We start from the raw sequence: 19,108 nt of genomic DNA, 5'->3' as shown, positions 1-19,108 counted from the left end.
ATTTATTCTTCTAGAGAAAAGCTCTGGCTTGATTTGATCTAGACCCCACATGTTCATCCTTCTCTTGGTCACTAGGCTCTCCTCCAGCACCATGTTTCAAACATGTCAATTTTTTTCCTATCAGCTTTCTTCACCATCCAGCTTGTACAGCATACATTGTGATTGGGAATACAATGGCTTGGTTGATATTGACCTTGGCCTCCAACAAAATGTCCTTAGACTTGATTAGCTCTTCTAGTTGCTTCATTGCTACCCCTTCAAGTCTCAGGCTTCTTCAAATTCCTCGGATGCAGTCTCTCTTTGAACTGAAGACTGAGCAGAGGTATGTAAAATAGTTCACAATTCTGATTTCTTTATTATAATTAACAGTAAAGTTCTGTCATTTTTTGTGGACATGAATTTTATTTTCTTGATATTCAGCTACAGTCATGCTTTTGTACTTTTTCCTTTCACTTTGTTTCAAGGCACTGCTGCTTTCTGGTAGCAGTATGGTGTCATCTACATATTGAAAATTATTGAAGTATCTCCCACGAATTTTCACTCCTCCTTCTGATTCTAATCTAGCTTTCCTTATGTTATGTTTTGTATACACACTAGGAAATAAAATACATCCTGGCACCTTTGCTTATGCGAAACAATGCTGCTTCTCCTTATTCTGTCCTGTTCTTGTCCATTATACAGGTTACGCATCAGGACAAACAAGTGCACTGGCACACCTGTTTCTTTCAGGACCATCCATAGCTTCTCATGATCCACACAGTCAAAGGCTTTGCTGTAATCTATAAAGCACAGACCAATCTTTTCCTGAAATACTTTGGCACACTCCAATAGCCAAAGTATATTTTAATACAATCTCTAGTGCTTCTTCATTTTTGAGATCCAGCTTGGACATCTGGCATTTCTTGCTCCATATAGGGTAGCATTGTTTCATGCAACACTCTGAGCATCATTTTGTCGCATGGGAGATTAATGTAATGGTCCTATGGTGGTTGTGCTCTTTTGCATCTCCTTTGTTGGGGATTGGAATATATATTAAACATTTCTAGTATGTGGGCTATTGTTTTGTTTTCCATATTCTTGTTAGGAGTTGGATTGATTCCCTTTCTGCAGCTTGGAATAGTTTAAAGGGGAAGACAATAACCCCACTGATTCCCTTTCTGCAGCTTGGAATAGTTTTATTGGTATCTTATCTACTCTAGGTGCTTAATTCTTTGCAAGTGTTTTCATAGCAGCTTTCAGTTCACCTTTGAATATTGCAGGCTCTTCCTGACAGGATTCCACTTTCACTTCTTCTGTACAGTTCATCTGTATATTCTTTCTGCCTTCTCTTTATTTTCCGCTAGTCAGATAGAACGTACCTTTGTTTGTCTTTTAGTATTCCTAATCCAGGTTTGAATTTTGCTTTGATTTTGTGGATCTTCTGGAAGGGGTCTCTTGCTTTTCTTCTTTTGTTGCTCTCTTCTGTTTCTTTGCACAGATCAGAAACATTTGCTACCTCTAAACATGTGAGAAGTTTCACAGGCGTCCTCCCCATAGAAAAGAGGGGTAGTCATGCTGAGCCAAGCCTTTTTGCTAGAGCTGGCCTCTCGGTGTCCTTGATCTGGGCCTGGTTCACTGCTGCCATCTTAGTTTGTTCTGTCTTAGTTTGCTTCACGAATAAGAAATTCTGAAGGAATGAAAAGTCCTGCTCTTCCCTGGGAAGCATTTTCTCTCTTTCGTCTGTACATCTTGCATTATTTTTTCTTATCTTTGGTTTTGAACAGGATTTTGCATACAGATTTGCTAAATAGTGTCTTCCTATGAATGGAATGCTCACCAGGTTGGGTTCTATCTTTGTACTTTCAAGCACAGTTTTGCAGCCAAATGCTCCTTCTTTCCACTATGGTTGATGCTGTGATCCTTCTTCCTAATAGAAACAGTCCAGGGAGAAGTCTACTAAAAAGGCTGCTATCGTGGTTACTGCCCACACCATCTCTTGTGTGCCTTTCCCCAAGGACCTGGTTTAGAGTTAGTGATTTGTCTTCATATAGAGTCTCTGCACAAAGTATGAGGGTGTCACTGCAAGGTCTTGAAGCACCTAAAGAGGATTGATTCCTCCTATCATGGTGATTCTTTTGGAAGTCTTTGTACTCTGAGGCCAGGAATGCCTTAGATGCAAGGACTACCACTGGCCTGTCCAGGACCTGCCTGATACAGGTGGTAAAATCGGCCACAGGAGTGGTGCCTTGCCCTGGGCCTGGATGGCCTTTACTATCCTATGCACAGGGTTTCTTCAACATCCAGCAGCAAGGGCACTGCTAGGTATGACTGGGGAGCTGCTGGGAAGGCAACTGTTTTCCCATTGTCTGGGGCTTGTGAGGCTGCAGCAGCCTCTTCTCAATTGATGCAATGCTGAAGCAACTGGCAAGCAACTTCCAGAAATCCTCTAGCTGGAAGAAGGGACCCTGGAATGGCCTTTCTTTGTGTTTGTCCCCGTCGGGAAGCTCAACCTCTTCAGGGTCTGAGGAAGAGAGCTCTGCAAATCAGGGTGATGGAATAGGAGGAAGATGGGGCACGTCTTGCCCCTGAATCCCTCTCATCTCTGGCTCTTTGATTACACGCTGGTCTTAGAAGTTAGCTAGATCTGGACCATTTGCTCCAGAAGAGGTTCCTAGTTCCAGACCCATCTTGTGAGCCCCTCTGCCTCACTCTAACTTTCTTAGGAAAGTAGAGGGCATGTAGCTGTGCCTATGCTGAATTGGTTCTCTCCTGATAAACCCTGGATTGAGTATGATTGAGCATGAATGGCTACGCCAGCTTTGGTGACATTTCTGTCAGAATCCGCCTCTGCAGGAGCACTTGGCAGGGATGACATATCTGCTGGGGTAGCTATTCCTACATCTAGAGAGGCGTAGGGAGATATTTCCCTTGCCAGTAGCCCCTTTGACCCTCAGAGGTGTAGCAGCAAGCAGGAAGTCCGAGGGCCAGTCGTTTGCTCAGTGCTTGTGCAACAGCAGGTGCAAAAGCTTTAGGCAGAGGGGTGCTCCTTGATCCTGTGACCCCTTATGTATTCCAGGTGAAACCAGCTGCCTCCTTCTCTTCTTTCTTCTTTATTTCTTTTTGTCATGTTGTTGTTGCTGTTGTTGTGTGAGAACTCAGAAAATCTGGTTCCTATAAAAGGGTGAGAAATCAAACTAGAAATTGTGGGGGATGCCCCTCCTCCTTAGCAAGTTCAAAAATGGGGACTTTCTTGTAGGCCCCAGAGGTAGGTCCTTCTCCAAACTAGATGGCCACCTGTATGAGAATGAAGAATCTTAGTTTTTGCCTGGCAAAGTAAAACAGGTCTTTCACAGTAAGTTCATCATCTATATCCCCAGTACTTAGGGTCATAGAAGGATTGCAGTAACAAATAGGCCTCTACTGTACTGACATAAATAGGTGTCTACTGTACTCATCCCAGGGCAAAAAAAGGGAAAGCCAGGTAATCCTGAGTAGAAACCTAACTCTCTTTTTATGCAGTGGCTAAAAAGACTGGGTTGTAGAGCTGAGGCTAACTGGAAAATACAGAGAAGGAATGAAGCTGCAGTGAAGTTTTGTAGTGGGTGGAAAACTAACATGTTTAAAGAAGTCTGCTGGTGCACAGCGGTGGGCATACTGCTGTGATTTCCACAGTCGCCATTACATAAACACGTTTGATGTTCCTCCATTAGAATTGGCCAAATGTCACATCACATTCTCTGGAATAGTAAATTGATACTATTTAGAGAATAATTTCAAGCACTCACTATATTCAGCTGGAGTACAGATATTTCTTCTCCACAAAGACCTTCTCCACAGAGACCAAGAAATAGGAACCTCAATGCTCCTTTTCAGCTTCCCAGTGAATTCTTGCTCCTTGGAACTCAGGTTAACCATTAAGTCTGAAAGCCACATTCATTTACATAGCTGGCCAAACATTCTTGTGACATCACTTATGGCTTCCCTAAGAAGAGAACAGCTGGAGAGTCCCAAGTGACAGATGAATACACAGGTAAATTTCCTAAAAGATTACATTCTATGGATGTAGACTCAAAGTACTCTTCTAGCATCTATCTCCCATGAGGGAGGGAGGCTGTGGAAGGAAAGCTGGTAGCATGATATTGTGAGTTACATAGAACTGTGAGATAACATTTCAAAGAAAGAGAATGGTCTGATCCAGCGTGGCTTGTCTAAGACTAGCTCTTATGAGAAGTCTAGGCATCCCAATGAAAAGTTAGGAACAGTTGGTCCAAAGGCACATGCTTTGCTCAGTCTTTGTGTCAGAACAGCATGAGGAAAACCTGGAGCTGGCCGTGGTCACAGGTTCAAAGGGAATGGCTATTAACTGAACCAGTACCACTGACATATCCCAGGCCAGGAAATGATGGGAAGGCCCATGAATAGAGGCTAGCAAGTCACTTAACAAACTGTTTCATGTGAGGACGTGAGAAGAGCAAGAAACCCTCAACATGGTCATGATTCGTTGATATGGCTGCTTTCATACAAGAAAGAGGCAAACCTCTAGATCTCAAACCATCAAGGTAGTCCCATATACTTAGCCGACCTCAGGAGCTTGGATCCTGTCGTGCTAGGGTAAGAAATTTCAGAAAGGCCTTCAACTGGGCAATGTACGTGTGGAAGATTTGTGTGAAAGAGTCATTCCTTACATGACCCTGTCAGAGAATGGGTAAGGCTGTCCAATTTCCATGCTGTGAGACTTAAGAGTTCTCAGGCTGGGAGACACCTGGGAGGTGTAGGAGATGAAGAAAAGTGTTCTTGGACAGGAGGAAAAATGTTGCGAACCATGTTTGCCCTGTCCATCACAGGATTGTATGAAGATATCAAGGAACATAAGCCACTTAGAACTTATGTTACTAGAGGGAAAGGGGAGGGTATGTAGATTAGAGTGCCACCTCATGAAGGAAGAAAAGCATATTCCAGAATGTCCAAGTTCTGCCCAGCTCTGATGCAGAAAGATTAACATTTTGTATTCAGAGTTCTAGTAGAAATAGCTGGGTTCCCCACATGTCCAAGAGCTCTAGTGTGACTGCTGGAAAGACCTCTCGGCGAGAAGGGTGGCTCCTAACCTGCTCAGCATGTTGACAAGCATGTTGGATGATTGGGGCAATGTGGTGTTGCATGCTCCAGGCCCAGCAATCGAGGGCGAGTCGAATGAGGCAAAGAGATCTTGTACCATTCTTCCTGTTTATATAGAAGACAACCACAATACTGCCTGTTGAAATTTGGATCATCCACCAGTGAAGGGGATGCGGCATTGAATTGGGAAGAGGTAAGGGATGAGTTTGGGGGTCCATTTCTAGACTGAAGAGTCTTAAGAACCACGACTGGAGTTCCTGCATACAGAGCTGTGCTAATAGAGGTACTGAGATGGTGAAGGCCATGAACCCAAGAAGGTATTTGGCTGGTTGCCTGGCTTCGTCAGGCAGCCTTTTGTTCCCATGCATGTGTCATGGAGTTTCTATCCTTTTCTTTAGCAGATAGATGCAAGCCAGAGTGGGAAAGTACCCCTGTGAATTGCTGCATTTAATATGGTATATGATAGGATTTTTCCTTATTGTCCTGCAGGCTGTGAGATTCCAGAAGCAGCAGGACAATGCTGATGTTGGCACTGAGGTTGTTGTGAGAGAGGGCTATAAAGAGGCAGTCGTCTATGTATGGGAAGGCAACAACCCCACTGAATCTCAGAGGTGCCACCATTACTGCTATGTACTTTGTAAAGGCTCTCAGAGCAGTGGCTAAGCTGAAAGAATCTTGAAGTGGAAAACTTTGCTGGCTATGGCAAAACTGGGAGAAGGATAAGAATCAGGGTGTATTACATGGAGGTAAGCATTGCCATGATCTGTTCTTGCAACCAGTCTCCTTGACACAAAAGGGAATGAGTGGAGGAAATGGTAGCCATCCAGGGGAAGGGACAAGCACGGTGCTTTACATTCCAAAAACTGAGTAAAGGTTGAAAACTGCCATCTTTTGTAGAGAGCAAACGCTGGCAAATAAGTCTTATCTTCCATCTTGAGACCTTGCCCTGGACTGCCACTTGGCTTCAGTCATTTCTGTTATGAGGGAAGATCACCCACAGCAGCAGAAAAAGAAAGGAAAACAAACATCCTTTAGCTGACCGATTGGCAACTTGAGCCGGCTGGTCAGAGAACAGCTGTGATCTGGAGCCACCCCAATGTGGGGAACTGGTGATGTCCCAGCAGCAACAACCCTGAAGGGGACAATGCCAAAGAAGACCACTCTTTGAGGTGAGCTGTTTAGTGGGGAGATGAAAGGGCAAAGGCCACCACCAAACATCTTATCTTTGGGTTGCTCAGAGTTTTTGATGGGGAAGATTATTTCTTCCCTACTGAGGACCTGGATATGTGCCTGGGAGGGAAGACATGGGGGCAACTGGGGAAATCTATAGGGACCCCACTTAGTATACTGGTGGGTAGAGGGAGAAACAGTGTTGGAAGGAGGGCTAAACAAATAAGAAAACACTGTCTGGACGGTTAACAGCTGTATCCCGTTCCAGTTCTCCTCACATCCACAGATCTGGTGATTGCCTATTAGCCTGAACTTGAATCTCTGAATACTGCTTTTGAATGCCAGATCAGCCCAAAACAAGCCATCTTTCAACTATGACTTAATAGCGGATGAGAAGCTGATCTGGCATGTATCACTGAGATCTGAGTGGATGAACAGGAAAGAGTTAGTCTCTCCCAGTTATGCCTTCCTGGATACTTGGCTAAGCATCAAGAAAGACCTGAGAGGAAGGAAGGGGGCTCCGATAGGAATTCTGTCTCTTTTGCCAGGCTCCCTGTCCATTCCACTATTAGTCTGAAGTGTCTGCATCTGATGCTGGGTGAGCAGGACAGGTTATGGATTCTGTTAATGTACCAACCACTCTGCTGCTCAAGAAACTCCCCATATGAACTGATGGAGGTCATCTTGGTTGCAATGCTGAAATCCCCCAGGCTGCTGGTCTTGGATGGCTGATGGTATCTTTGAATCCCTGGTTGGTCTCTGGAATACAGAGATGGCCTAGATGGTTGACATGATTGCTCCTGAACAACCTCTCTGTAGTAAAACTTGTACAGCTCCATAGTATACTCCAGAGCGGAGAGTGATGAAACTATTCAGGAGACAGCTTGAGAGCAGATGGAGAAAACTCCTAGTGAGTCTAATATACTTGATAAGTGCCTATACTCAGGTATATTTAGGGCCAGTGAGGGTGACAAAGAAACAACATCTCACTCCCTAAATCCAATTTTCTAGTTGCCACCCAGCAGAGCTCTTTAGGGTTGCCAGGGCCTATTAAACACTGCCCCAAAGGACATCTTAGATACATCCAAGACCCATACAATATATTTACTAGGCACTTCCAGGATAAAAACCCCTTGCATCTGCTGGGACTTAGATTCCAATTTTGCAGCAGCTGAATCTGGCAAGGTTCCCAGAGCACAGTCTCCTCTAGCTTTCTTGGATGAGTTTCAGTAGGTTCAGCTCAAGGATGTTGACAAGATGCTTGGACAGGGAAAGTGGATTTTGATTCTCTCTGCTGGTGTCTGTTGATGCCTGGTCTCATGAAGTGGGAGGTGAATATAAGCAACAGTTGTTCTACACTGCAGAAGTGGTGTTTCCATGTTAGGGAACAGGGTGTCATGGTGAGTCATGCCTGTGTAGCAGCCTGTGATCCTGGGAGTTTTCTCAGGATTTCAGACTGCCAACAGTTGGCCAGAAGAGGAGCTCAAAGACTGAGACTCAGACTCATAGAGTCTGGACCATAACAGTTTCCAGAACCTGAGAGTCTGGTGGTTTAGACACTGTGTGAGAAGGTGTTGTGTAGTTAGCTCATTACTGAAAGTGAAGGAAAGGATAATTCTGGCCATGGGGATAGTGGCATTGTTTCTATCTCTATACTCATCGTATCATCTTGACAGTGAGTGGTCTTTGTAATAAAGGGAAGAAGACTTGTAAAAGTGAGGTGTCTGTGGCCATGACATACTGTAGCCCCCAAGAGCAAACCTTTCAAAGGAGGCAAGAGAGATCTGGCAAGAGATGCTCCCTGCATTTGTTGGTCAGTAGTGAGCCCAGGATATTGTCTGGGGAGTCACACTCCAATGGGAGTTGCGGCTTCTCTAGGGTCAGTGCTGGTGACTGAGTAAGTATCTGAGGTGCCATCTTCATGACTGCTAGTTTGAAGATGGTGTAGGCTCTGGTTTAATGCTGAACCTAATGCAAACATTCTTTTTCATTGTATTTTTCAGTCCCAGTATCTGACAGTTAGTCAGAGATTAATTACAGGACTCATTCTGTTTATCCTGTTTTAGTCTTGACTGTGGTACCAAAGGGCCAGTTTCAAATTGTTGGTCCGAGGAGATAGCCAAAGCTCTCGGTGTGGCAGGCACTGGTACTCCTGACACCAGAGATGGTTGCCCTGAAATGCTTTCCACATGAGAACTAGTGAAAACTGCAAGAAACTGAGAGAAAGCAGGAGCTGGCTCCTTGCAATTGGCAGCTGAAGCTGGCTCTGCTGCCTTATTCTTATGCCTTGAGGCCTTATTCCCAAAACAGGGCCCTGAGCTGTGTTGATCTGTTTCTCCTGCTTTGTTTTGTAAAGGTTTGGCAGTGAGCATAGGAATCCACCTGTGTTCCTCTCCAAGATACAAGGCGGTAAGAGTGCCATTAATTAACAGTATATTCCTCCTAGAGCAAGTGCAATTTTTGAAGAAGGTCTTGGAGACCATGCATCTCAAAAGGGGCAATGAAATAAAGAAGACTCTCAGAGACAACCAGAATGGAAAGGCTGTGTTCAGCATCCCAGGAGAGAAGAGTAGAATTGAGACTGTTGCCATAAGGCAAAAGGATGTTCCAACTGTTCTTAGTTACGGCAGTAAATGAAAACTAACGGAGAAGTAGGCAGAAGCCATAATCAGAACAAGTGCAGAGAAGATGAGCATGTCTCCTGCCTAAAGTTCTGCTTTGCCCTAGAATGTTCTGAATGGCTCTTTGGCACAGGTGCATAATCCTTGCATGTAAATCACAGAGAAGAAGCCATTTGCTATCCTCGTGTAAAGAGCACTCACTAAACTTTGCTTGAGATCAAAAGGGAGAAAAATGATCACTTCCAAGTTTCCCATTCCAATCTGACTTGGAGAAATGATGACAGTAAGCCTTCATAATCCAGGATTCTGTACAAAACAGGTCAATGGGCTCAGATCAAAGAGTATGAAAGTCACCATCAGACTAGCCAGTACTAACTAAGCACCTTGGTTGTTAAGCTTCAGTCACAAAGCCAAGGTTGAATGGACACTGAACTAACCTCTTATTCTTAGTGGTGGTCCCTCCAGGTCAGGGTTTATGCAAACTGAGACATTGCACGGCCTCTTCCCATGCTGTATCTGTTCTGTGGATAAACAGAGAACTTCAGTCCCCCCACTGAGTCTGGCAACCAGCACCACAGAGTCACTCCAACAACAAAGACACCACACACAAACACAACAGCTAGAAACAAACAGCTACAGCAAGGCAGCTAGAAAAAGATCAAGCCCACAGGAGCACAGAAAGCAGCCTTATACCCGGTCAGGCTTTTTGTCCATCTAGCCCACTATTTGAGTGGCAATAGTTCTCCAAGGTCTGAAGTATTCCATCTCCTTGGATTTTACTTGGAAATGCTGGAGGTTGAATTGGGAACTGTCTGTGTGCAACACAATTGCTCTGTCACTGAACTACAGTCTCACCCTTACCCTTAAATGATGTGTTCACTTCCAGCTAGCAAGCCCTTGAATGTGTCTTTGAAAGAAAGAGAAGGAAGCTTTGAAATATCAGACAGAAAGACCTCCCAATTCTCTTCAATCTAAAGTTCTTCAGATTGCTAGGCTTGGATAGCATCTTATTCCTAACAAATTCTAATAGAGCTGAACTAGACAGAGGATTTATTTTTAATTGCATATCAAATTGGGAATTTAGAGAACTATTTAGTAATGAATATGTAAAGAGTTGCAGTAGAAATGTAGTATGTAAAGAGCTGCAGGAAACAGCAATGTCAAGCACACAACAAAGAGCAAAGATGTTCACCACAATGGTGCACAATAGATACACAGTGGATTTGCATTGTCAAAAAGAGAGCAAACACTTTGAAATGAAGGATGAAAGAAGGAAGGCCTGGGGCCCATAAGTCATCTCCACATTTTCAAACTTGTCAGTTGGAAAAAAATGTCAATGAACATAGCAAAGAAGGACAATCAGAATGACAAAATGAAGGCATAGTGAGAAGATGGTTAACAGGAGAACTATTTTCCCTAAGGAAACCTAATGAAAGAACCTTAACACAAGGAACCTTAATACTCATTTCTATATCATTTTAAGGCATAAAGTGTTTTACTGCCTAAGCAAGTTTATCCTTGCTTTATTCCCTCCGAGAGTTGATATCCCTAAATATATAGACTCCAGTACCCACATCCAAGTTCAGTGCTCCATCCAATGGTCCAAACTGACTAGCAATAGAACATCCACTTCATAACAGAAACTATCAAACCACCCAAAGAAAAACATTTCAAGCTATTTCAGGTCATTATTGGGCAATGTGTTGGAAATTATTACATTATTATACACCTACATTTCCTGCAATATTGAGATTTTGGAGATCAAGATATTTTCATTAGGAAGTGTTTTGGATTGTGGAAGAAACTGCTGCATTACCACCTAAGGATTAACAATCCCTTATTCTTTGATTTTGTAATCATTCTCTGGACAGAAATTCAGTGCCAGCCCCCTGATATTTGCTGCCTGAAGGGGTTCTGCAGATCCATATGAAGGGCACGGACATGTCAGTGTATACTTCATTGTTAGAATATGAACAAGACCCATCAAAAGAAATTTGACCCCAACACTAAATATGCAGGAGGAATCTGGTCGATCTGGTTTATTTACAAACTACAAATGGCAAGGTTTGTCAGGCCTCAGGGATGAGCGATTCAGAACAATGCAGCAGACCTTAAAATCATGGATGTCCAAGAAGGAACAGGAAACCAAACCAAATTAAACACCCATTTCTGAGCCTGATGTACCAACTAATGTGATCACAGAGACATTTCTCTTGCTTCCCTTTGCAAAAAATCTTCTGGCACTTCCTGCTTCATTGCTGAAGTCCCAGAGTGCATCATTTTGGCTGATAACTGCAGTGAAACATCTGGCATCTAATGTGCAGGAATCTATCGTTCTCTAGAATCCTCAGAGGTGTGGGGCACACATGGGGTTTTTATGCACATTTCAGGGTGGGTGAATGAGATGAAGAACCAAACATGTCATAAACAGTCAGCATAGGCCATTGCATGAACAATAGCTGGCACAGATAGGCTTTTGGTCTGATTCCACATGCTTCCTCTTCAACATCATCTTCTTCTTCCATTACATTTTATCCCACTTTTTCCTCTTGCAAGGAGCCCAAAGAGGCTATAATAGCTATATTAATATTGATGTTAATGTTGATGATGTTAATATAGTCATCCTCATGTTGCCTATATTAACGCTGGCTTCAGAGGCACAGGTCATCAACACAGCAAGCAGCCACCGGTTCAACTCTAGGACAAGAACTGCAGAAGAGCAGCGTGGAATCATATACTTACCAGTGTCCCATGTGCTAATATTATGGGGAGCGCTAGACTGGTGCTCCAGCTGCCTCTTCATTAGCTGGTTCATGGTCAGTGCTCCCAGAGAACCCCTTTTCATCTGTCGGAACTGAGCTGCAAGTCAGAAATTAAGAAGTCTGCATGCCATCAAGTAATGGTAAATATTGCCTGAGAATCACTGCTTTCCTTTCCATATTGAGCACTACCTGCTTACCTACAGCATTTTAATCAGGACAGTTAAAGGACTTTTAATCAGCACTATCTGCTTGTACTCAGAGCATGGACTTTGGCTCACTTTTGCATGGCCAGACTCATCCCATGGGGTCATGTCCAGTGATGTCTGACCACCCACAGAATGGACACCGTGGGCAAAACAGATTCCCTTTCCACTGCAGGCTCGATGCCCACATCCCAAATGTGCTCCAGAAGGTTCAGGGACCCTCTGAAAAGGATGTGGGGATGAGCAGGGAGAGCAGGTGGAAAGAGAGGAACTGTGTGTGAGGAAGCCAACTCACATGGTGGAGCCCAGGCCATTTCCAGCTGAAAGATCACAAGGCTGAGAAAACCTCAGTCAGAAGAAATGCAGCCAGTCGGGCTTGACAGTACCGGGATATGCAGTCCAAATGCTGCATAAGGTAGATTGTTATACAGAATAGGCAACCTGAGGCTGTGCTAAAGGAGATGAGAATGGGAAGCCAGGCCTTTCCCTCACCTTGTTTAAATGGCCTCCCTCTTAAGGGCTCCTCAGCTGCTACCACCACTATCAACCATTCCAGCAAGCCGTATTGAGAGAGGGAGAAGGGGAAGCAGAACCATTCTGCCATCTTTGCTGAAAGAATTCCCTTTCCCTCTTCCCTCCCTATTCCTTTTTCCTTGGTGTCTTGTTCAAACGCAAGCCTGTGGGCAGAGTATTTTTATCCTGCTCCTCAGCCAGAAAGTCTTCCAGTGCAGCTTACAAATAATCAGGAAAAGCAGGATAAAAGCACTCTAAACAAACAGGCAAAGCCAAAGTCCTGTGGATTGTCTTGCACTATGAATCCCATAATCCATGATCACTGGCCATGCTGGCTTGGGCTAATGACAGCTGTGGCCCAAAACCTTTGCAGGGCAGCAGGTTTCCTACTGCTGATTTATCAACAGACCATATGTTGCTCTATCACTGACTCCTTGGTTCATAAATCTATTCCAAAATTTCAGTAAAACAACAGGAGGAAGCCACTCGGGAACCAGTCCTAGCGAAACTTGAAACATGCCACTGAGGACAAGCATCATAAATACCCTGCTTGTACATTTCCTAGAGGCATCTGGCTGGCCACTAGTGGAAACAGAACACTTTTATGTTCTTACAATTCTAATTTGGTGCTCAGTGGAGAGAGACTAACTTCAAAAGGCCAAGAGTTTTTACTTGCCTTGTCCCGTTGCCATGGAGCTTGAAAAAGCCTTAAGATCGTGCTGGAAAGGGTGCTTGGTGGAGAACTCGGAATATGATTCCTCTCCCTCCAGGTAAGAGTAGGGAAAAGACCCAGATGATTGCTGGGAGCAAGGCCACCAGTGGGGACAGACAGGGCCAAGAAGGGTTCATAGGCCAACCGGCAATTTTTGAGGTTTTTGGAGGCCTTTTGGCAAGAACACTTCAATTAGCCCTCTCCCTTAGTGAATACACCTTCTCGACACCCTTGCTACTAGCTCATACTGCTCTTCATTTTCCTCCTCCTTTTTGCTCACATTTGCCTCCTGATGGCCCAAGAGCAGCAAGAATGCATCCCCTCTTCCTTCTTACCACCATCTTTGCCTGGACCACAGCAAAGAGCAGGTGAGCAAGCAGGATGCAATGGTGAAGAGGAGGAACATATCCATGAGGATTGTGTTAGTGGACCATGTGGAGGCGTGGACTTTCTACAGGTGCTTGATCATGCCTACTCTTGACACTCATCACTAATAGTGAAGAAATCCGTGTTGCATTTGAGGAATGGAGAGTGATTTATCCTTGTGGGATGTGCTTTATTCTTTCTCCTGTGCATTGCTAAGCTCTTGGATCAGGTTAGTTGATTTGCATGGTTTTATTTGACACTGTATATATTGAGGATTTTATTATGCATTTATCTTTCAGTACTTGTAAATGTACCTGCTTTAACAGCTGTATTAAAAATACATTTAGGGCAGAGACCTATACATATTTAAGCAGAAAAAGTATTACAACTCTCAGCATGCTTTTTTACTTTTTCTTTCTAAGCTTGCATAAGATGGCACATTTACTGTTACTGGTTTCATATACTGGTGCAAATTCTACTGCTGTTCATTTGCTGCAATAATAGAGAAACAGAGATGCAGACAGGCAGACAGATAAAATGTGTGTATCCTCTGTAGAGAGGGAAGGTTGTTTAAGTCCCATTCTCTACCGTAGGGCAGTCCATACTCCAGTCCATGGGTAGAAAAGCTCACCAGGGTTGGACTTTTCTCTTGGGTGAAAGAGGGCAGAGCGCAGCATAGCAGGTGTGAGTGCCAGTTTCATGTCTTCAGTGGCACCTTCCACTGAATGCGCATTGAAAGAATTACAAATGCATTCCAATGAGAAGCATTGCCCCCTGCCACAGAGATACAGAGCTCTCCTTTCAGTACTCTGGTGCACTTTTAGAACACTGCTTTGATTCACTGACAAGACAATTATCCAGCCTGACTTGAGCTGTTCAAATAGATATAAGTTCCAATTCCAATCAGATTCTTTCCCTTTAAAAAATGGAATTGTTCAGTAGCAGCCTTTCGCATCTGACTGGGTGAAGACATAATTTCCATTTCCCCTAGTGCAATGGTTAAAAATAAAAGCGTTATCAGTTTATCAAACACTGAACTTCCCAAATGAAAGAACAGCAATTAAAATTTCAAAGCAGACAATACTGCTTGGGGTGCGTATGACTGTCAAAAACAAGGAAATTGGCTGTTTTGAACTTCTTTCTTGGCTTTTATAATGGAAATTAAAGCCTTTCGTGGGGTTATTCCTCTTTAGCACAGCAGGGTTTGGGCTTCTTTGAGAGTTACTTATCTGATTTCTCAAGGGTAGCTTTGATATTAAATGGAGGAGGGAGTCACTGGAAGGAAACCCCAGCACTTGAGGCCCAGGTAAGATTGCCAAGAAGTGCAATCAGATTTCTGACACACATTTTTTTCCACGCGATTTATGCACATCTTCTTAAAGCCTCAAAAATAATGTGCAATTCTCTTTCACTGGGATGTTATTTTTAGCTTGTATGCATGGCCATGAAAACCTGAACAGTTTTAGCTTTCTTCTCATGGGCATATAATTTATCTGACAGGAACAAGAGGCAGGTGCTACAATGGAAGATAAGCTTGCGGCTCAGAATGGCTGCACAGGACCACCAGCTGAATGTCTAACAGCCCAGTAGGGCGCCTCCACCTGCCAAGGGGTCCCAGCCCTAAGACTCCCCTTCATCACTGCAACCTGCTTACTCTCACCTTGGCCCAGACAGTGGTGGTGGAGGAGCTGAGGAGAAGCAGGATGCGTCCCTGCCTGCATGCTGACTGGTTCTCTGCCTAGCAAGCAAGCAGACAGTAGCAATGGCCAGCAAGTGGAGGAGCAGGAGCAGGTGGCAATGCCAGTGAGAAGCCAGATTTATTGAGGGAGAGGGAGACCTGAGCCAGGTCCATCAGAACCTGGAGCCTCGGGCTGGCTTCTGGACACCAGTTGCTGGGGAGCATGAGCGAAGGCTGCCATTCTGCCCATGCCCTACCTGTGGGCTTCCCATGAGCATCTGGCTGGAAACAGCAGGCTAAACTAGGACCTTGGGCCAAATGAACGCAGCTTTAACACTGAATTTGCCCAAGGTGGTATCTGGATGTATGCAGCCAGGAAAAGAGCACCAGGAAAAAAAATATTTCTGTTCTGCTCAGGTAGTCCTGAGTTGGAGACATTGCCATTTTCCTTGGCATGGCTCCTCTTCTCCTCTCATTCAGGATGAGTGTCTCAAGTCAGGAAACAATGTGGTGGTTTTGCCCACAGTAATACCCCTTCCTACCTCTCCCAGCTGACAATGGTGTAGATAACAAAAGGATCCAAGTGGGGCTGTCCCTGGAAGTGCCTGTGCCATCAACCCAGCTGGATCTGTACTGTGAAAGATCGTGGCTGCAGACAGCTAAAAGTCTGAGAGTCTTAGTGATTATTTATTTATTTACAGTATTTTTATCCTACCTGTCTGACTGTTGGCGGGCCTCCAATGTAGCTGACAGTAATACATAGCTTCTTTGGATAATACACAATAAATATGATTTTAAGGCACTATTAAAAGTATGGGAGCGGGGGGGGGGGGGAGATTGATCTAAAATGTTCCCTGGCCATAATACTACATTACCATTGCCAGTCGCCCTCCAGTGGTTGCTGAGTTAATTATAACTGGGATGCACACATAATGTGCATAAACTTTCAGTCAAGCATAAATTAGCAGAGGACAGCAATGCACCAGATGTTGAAACGTAGTAAGAAGCACAACTGTGGCAGCTTTTGCTCCTCAAAGCCAGGAGGAAAAGCTTACTTGATATGGACGCGTGGCTACTTGTCTCCGGTGCGCCCGCTTCAAGTGTTGGTGCAGAAGAAGATTCCCTCGGCATTTCTAGGGTTGAAAGTGCTTTTCCTGAAGCATCTGCAAGGAAAAACCAGTGCTTGAACTCAGGATCCCTCTTTCTGGAAAATCTGAAGACAAGTATTCATCAACTTCCCTTTCTCCATCAATTTTTTCAAGCTTTTTCTCCTCCAGTGTCATCTTTTGCCACCACAAATTCTGGAGAAATATGACGCTTTGGAAGAAGAAAGGGGCTTTTCCTTCCCACAGCATTTTGACATTAGCTTCTGCAAAAACTGCTGGAGAATGGATAGCAACTACTTAAAGACAAAAGTATTAAAACATTAAAAACAGAACATTAGTGAAAATTGATTCTTCGACCCAAGAAAGCTTCCCAAAATGACATTTTCAGGAGGTGCTGGAGGCAGCACAATGTTGGTGCCTGCCTGACCAACCCTGCCAGGGAGTCCTGTAGCAATGGGGCCACCCCAAAGAAGTCTCTTCTCTTGGTAGATGTCACAGAGGACACAGTTCTAAGTGGAACCAACAAAAGCATGTCCTTTGATGATTTCAACAATCAGATAAGTTGGTAAGGAAGGACATGCTCTGCCAAGTAACTTCAAAGCCCCAGTTTGCTTAGTGCTTAATACATTAGCACCAAAATCTTAAACCTGGCCCAGTAACAAATAGGCATCCAATGCAGTTCCTTTCCCAAAAGTTGTTCCCACGCTAGCAACTCCTGCTTCCAGATCAACCCTAAAGACAACCCCACAAAGAGAACATTGCAGTAATACAGATCTTTGCAATCAAACCAGGAACAACTGGTGGCAGGCAGGACTCACTTTAGAAAACACAAACCTGACCTACTGGAACTAATTCTTCTGACCAGGGTTTGGAATCCAGGAAGCACAGGATTTGTTCTTTCATCTGCCTTCCAAACTGACTTTAGAAAGACTTCTTGTTTCTAGTGAGCCCTCTGTCCTGCAAGTTACCACTTCCTTTTTCTCAAAGATAGGGCACTTTCCCAGGAAAAGGAGACAGTGAGCCGGCAGGGAGGGCTGATTATCATCAAGGATCTTTGAATTGTGAGCTATATCCAAGTATGAGGCTTTTTGAACTGGGAAGATTCTATTACAAACTAGCCCAATTGCAAATTCACTCCCATCACTGTTGGGGAGAGCAGTGTAAGAATTTCTCTCTTTCCTCTAAAACAGCAGCATGAAAAGCATTTTCAGATGGACAACCCCAGATTCTGCTCACCTGTCTCTTTCTGCTCGCCCAGCTTGTCTAAGATGTTGAAGGAAATATCAAGGTATTCTCTCTGGATGGCACTCACAGCGATCTTTCTTTGCTTCCTCTGCCTGGGAACAATCTGGATCTTAAATTCTGACTCTTCCGTTTCTTCTTCCTGCTTCTGTTCTGTATCAGATTCTGCACTGGCGTCCTGCTTATCACTTTCTGTTTGGTTCTCAGAATCCTCAGGGACCTTAATGAAGACGGTTTTCCCACTTGAACTGGGTAAGGGGCCTGGAGGTTTGTTTTCTTCTATGTATAACTCAGAGTTGTCATCAATGGACATCTCTGGAAGAGCAAAGGACTTTTGCAGAAGATCACGTTTCTGCTTGAGCGTCAGAGGGCTGCCAGTGGGTGCCCCTGGAACCTCTTCTGGTTTGTCTAACTCAGCAATATCTTTTACAGCTTCGGGGACAGTGGAGGGCACATCATCTTCAGCAAATGACACAACAGCACTAGTTGCAGAAGGGGTGGCATCTTTGGAGCAGTCTTCAATGCTGAACTGTACCAAGGGGGTTAAGCTGAAACTGAGCACAGAGATGCTGGTTGGACTTGATGGGGAGGAAACAGCCGACTTGACTGGGACACCCTCATTCAGCTGGCTTGTGACATCTGTTTCTTCTTCATCACTTTCCACTATTCTGAGAGGCGGGAGAGGCTCAAACACCAAAGAATCACTGTCTGAATTGGAAACAACAGATTGCTTCTCAGGCCCTGATGTCGAATCAGAGGAAAGGTCTATGAGATCTAAGTCCTCCTTAGGAGGAAGGGATTTAGCTGGGGAATCTACTTTCACTTCGTATGGTTCCATGCAGTTCAACCTGACTTCTGGTATTATAGGTTTCCGCCTTGCATGGATTTTCTCTGGGATGATAGCGGGGCTCTCCTTCTCCCCCACATCCTCCTCTTCTGCCTTGGTGGAGGAATTTTGCCGAGGTCGTCCATAATCATTCTGCCTCAGTGTGGTATAAGCAGAGGTGACAGGTGGCTTCTCCAAATCACAGCGGTCTATGCATGACTTCCGACGGTGCTCGTCTAATGTAAACAACAGGGAGTCTGCATTTCCTATGTCAAGAGATTTTTGTTTTAGAGAGCGCAGTTTCTTTTTCTGAATGCTTTCTTCTCTCACGCAGCGCAGAATATTGTCTTGCAATACACCAGTTTCTCTGTATTCAGCCAGTTCTATTTCACCTGGTCAAAACAGAAAAAACTAGTACTATTTTTCTCAGTGGCCACTCTTGCCTTTCACCATTAAGCACTACTGGTCATTTTAGATGCAAGGTCTGCTTTTTAATTTTAGAATTACATTGAAGGAATGTGGATATTTCCACATATCAACAATACTGGCTTGAGACTGGCCCAAGTTGAGATTTCCAAGATTTTGTCATACAAGATGTCAACAAAGTACAAATGGCAACTTGAATGGTGGTGCATCAAATCTGGCTCATCAATTTTCTCAGTGTTTACAGGATTCATGACTCAGGATCTGCTGGAATGCTGTCCATTCTGATGCCATTTTCTTGATATGACAGGATTCTTAAAAATGCAATGCACAAAGTATAGCACTCAGATGTGCATTGTGAGAAAGCTGGGGATGTGCACCAGAATCCATAT

The 19,108-nt window shown here is 44.2% G+C and overlaps 1 protein-coding gene across 3 annotated transcripts in view; it reads right to left on the bottom strand.

Moving 5' to 3' along the window:
- The window catches only part of UNC79 (unc-79 homolog, NALCN channel complex subunit), a 157,606-nt gene that overhangs the window by 47,013 nt on the left and 91,485 nt on the right, over window positions 1-19,108 (bottom strand). For all 3 annotated transcript variants that reach the window (XM_044436415.1, XM_044436416.1, XM_044436417.1), the window contains 4 exons: window positions 17,462-18,685; window positions 16,175-16,282; window positions 11,628-11,744; window positions 9,323-9,406 (listed from right to left, as the gene is read on the bottom strand). In XM_044436415.1, the coding sequence (XP_044292350.1) occupies window positions 9,323-9,406; window positions 11,628-11,744; window positions 16,175-16,282; window positions 17,462-18,685 (1,533 nt within the window). The remainder of the gene's footprint in view (window positions 1-9,322; window positions 9,407-11,627; window positions 11,745-16,174; window positions 16,283-17,461; window positions 18,686-19,108) is intronic.

This window comes from Varanus komodoensis, unplaced genomic scaffold, assembly GCF_004798865.1.
Source record: "Varanus komodoensis strain SLA01 unplaced genomic scaffold, ASM479886v1 scaffold3, whole genome shotgun sequence".
Lineage (NCBI taxonomy): Eukaryota > Metazoa > Chordata > Lepidosauria > Squamata > Varanidae > Varanus > Varanus komodoensis.
Note: the sequence above shows the minus strand (reverse complement) of the source record. Positions and strands in the feature narration are given on the sequence as shown.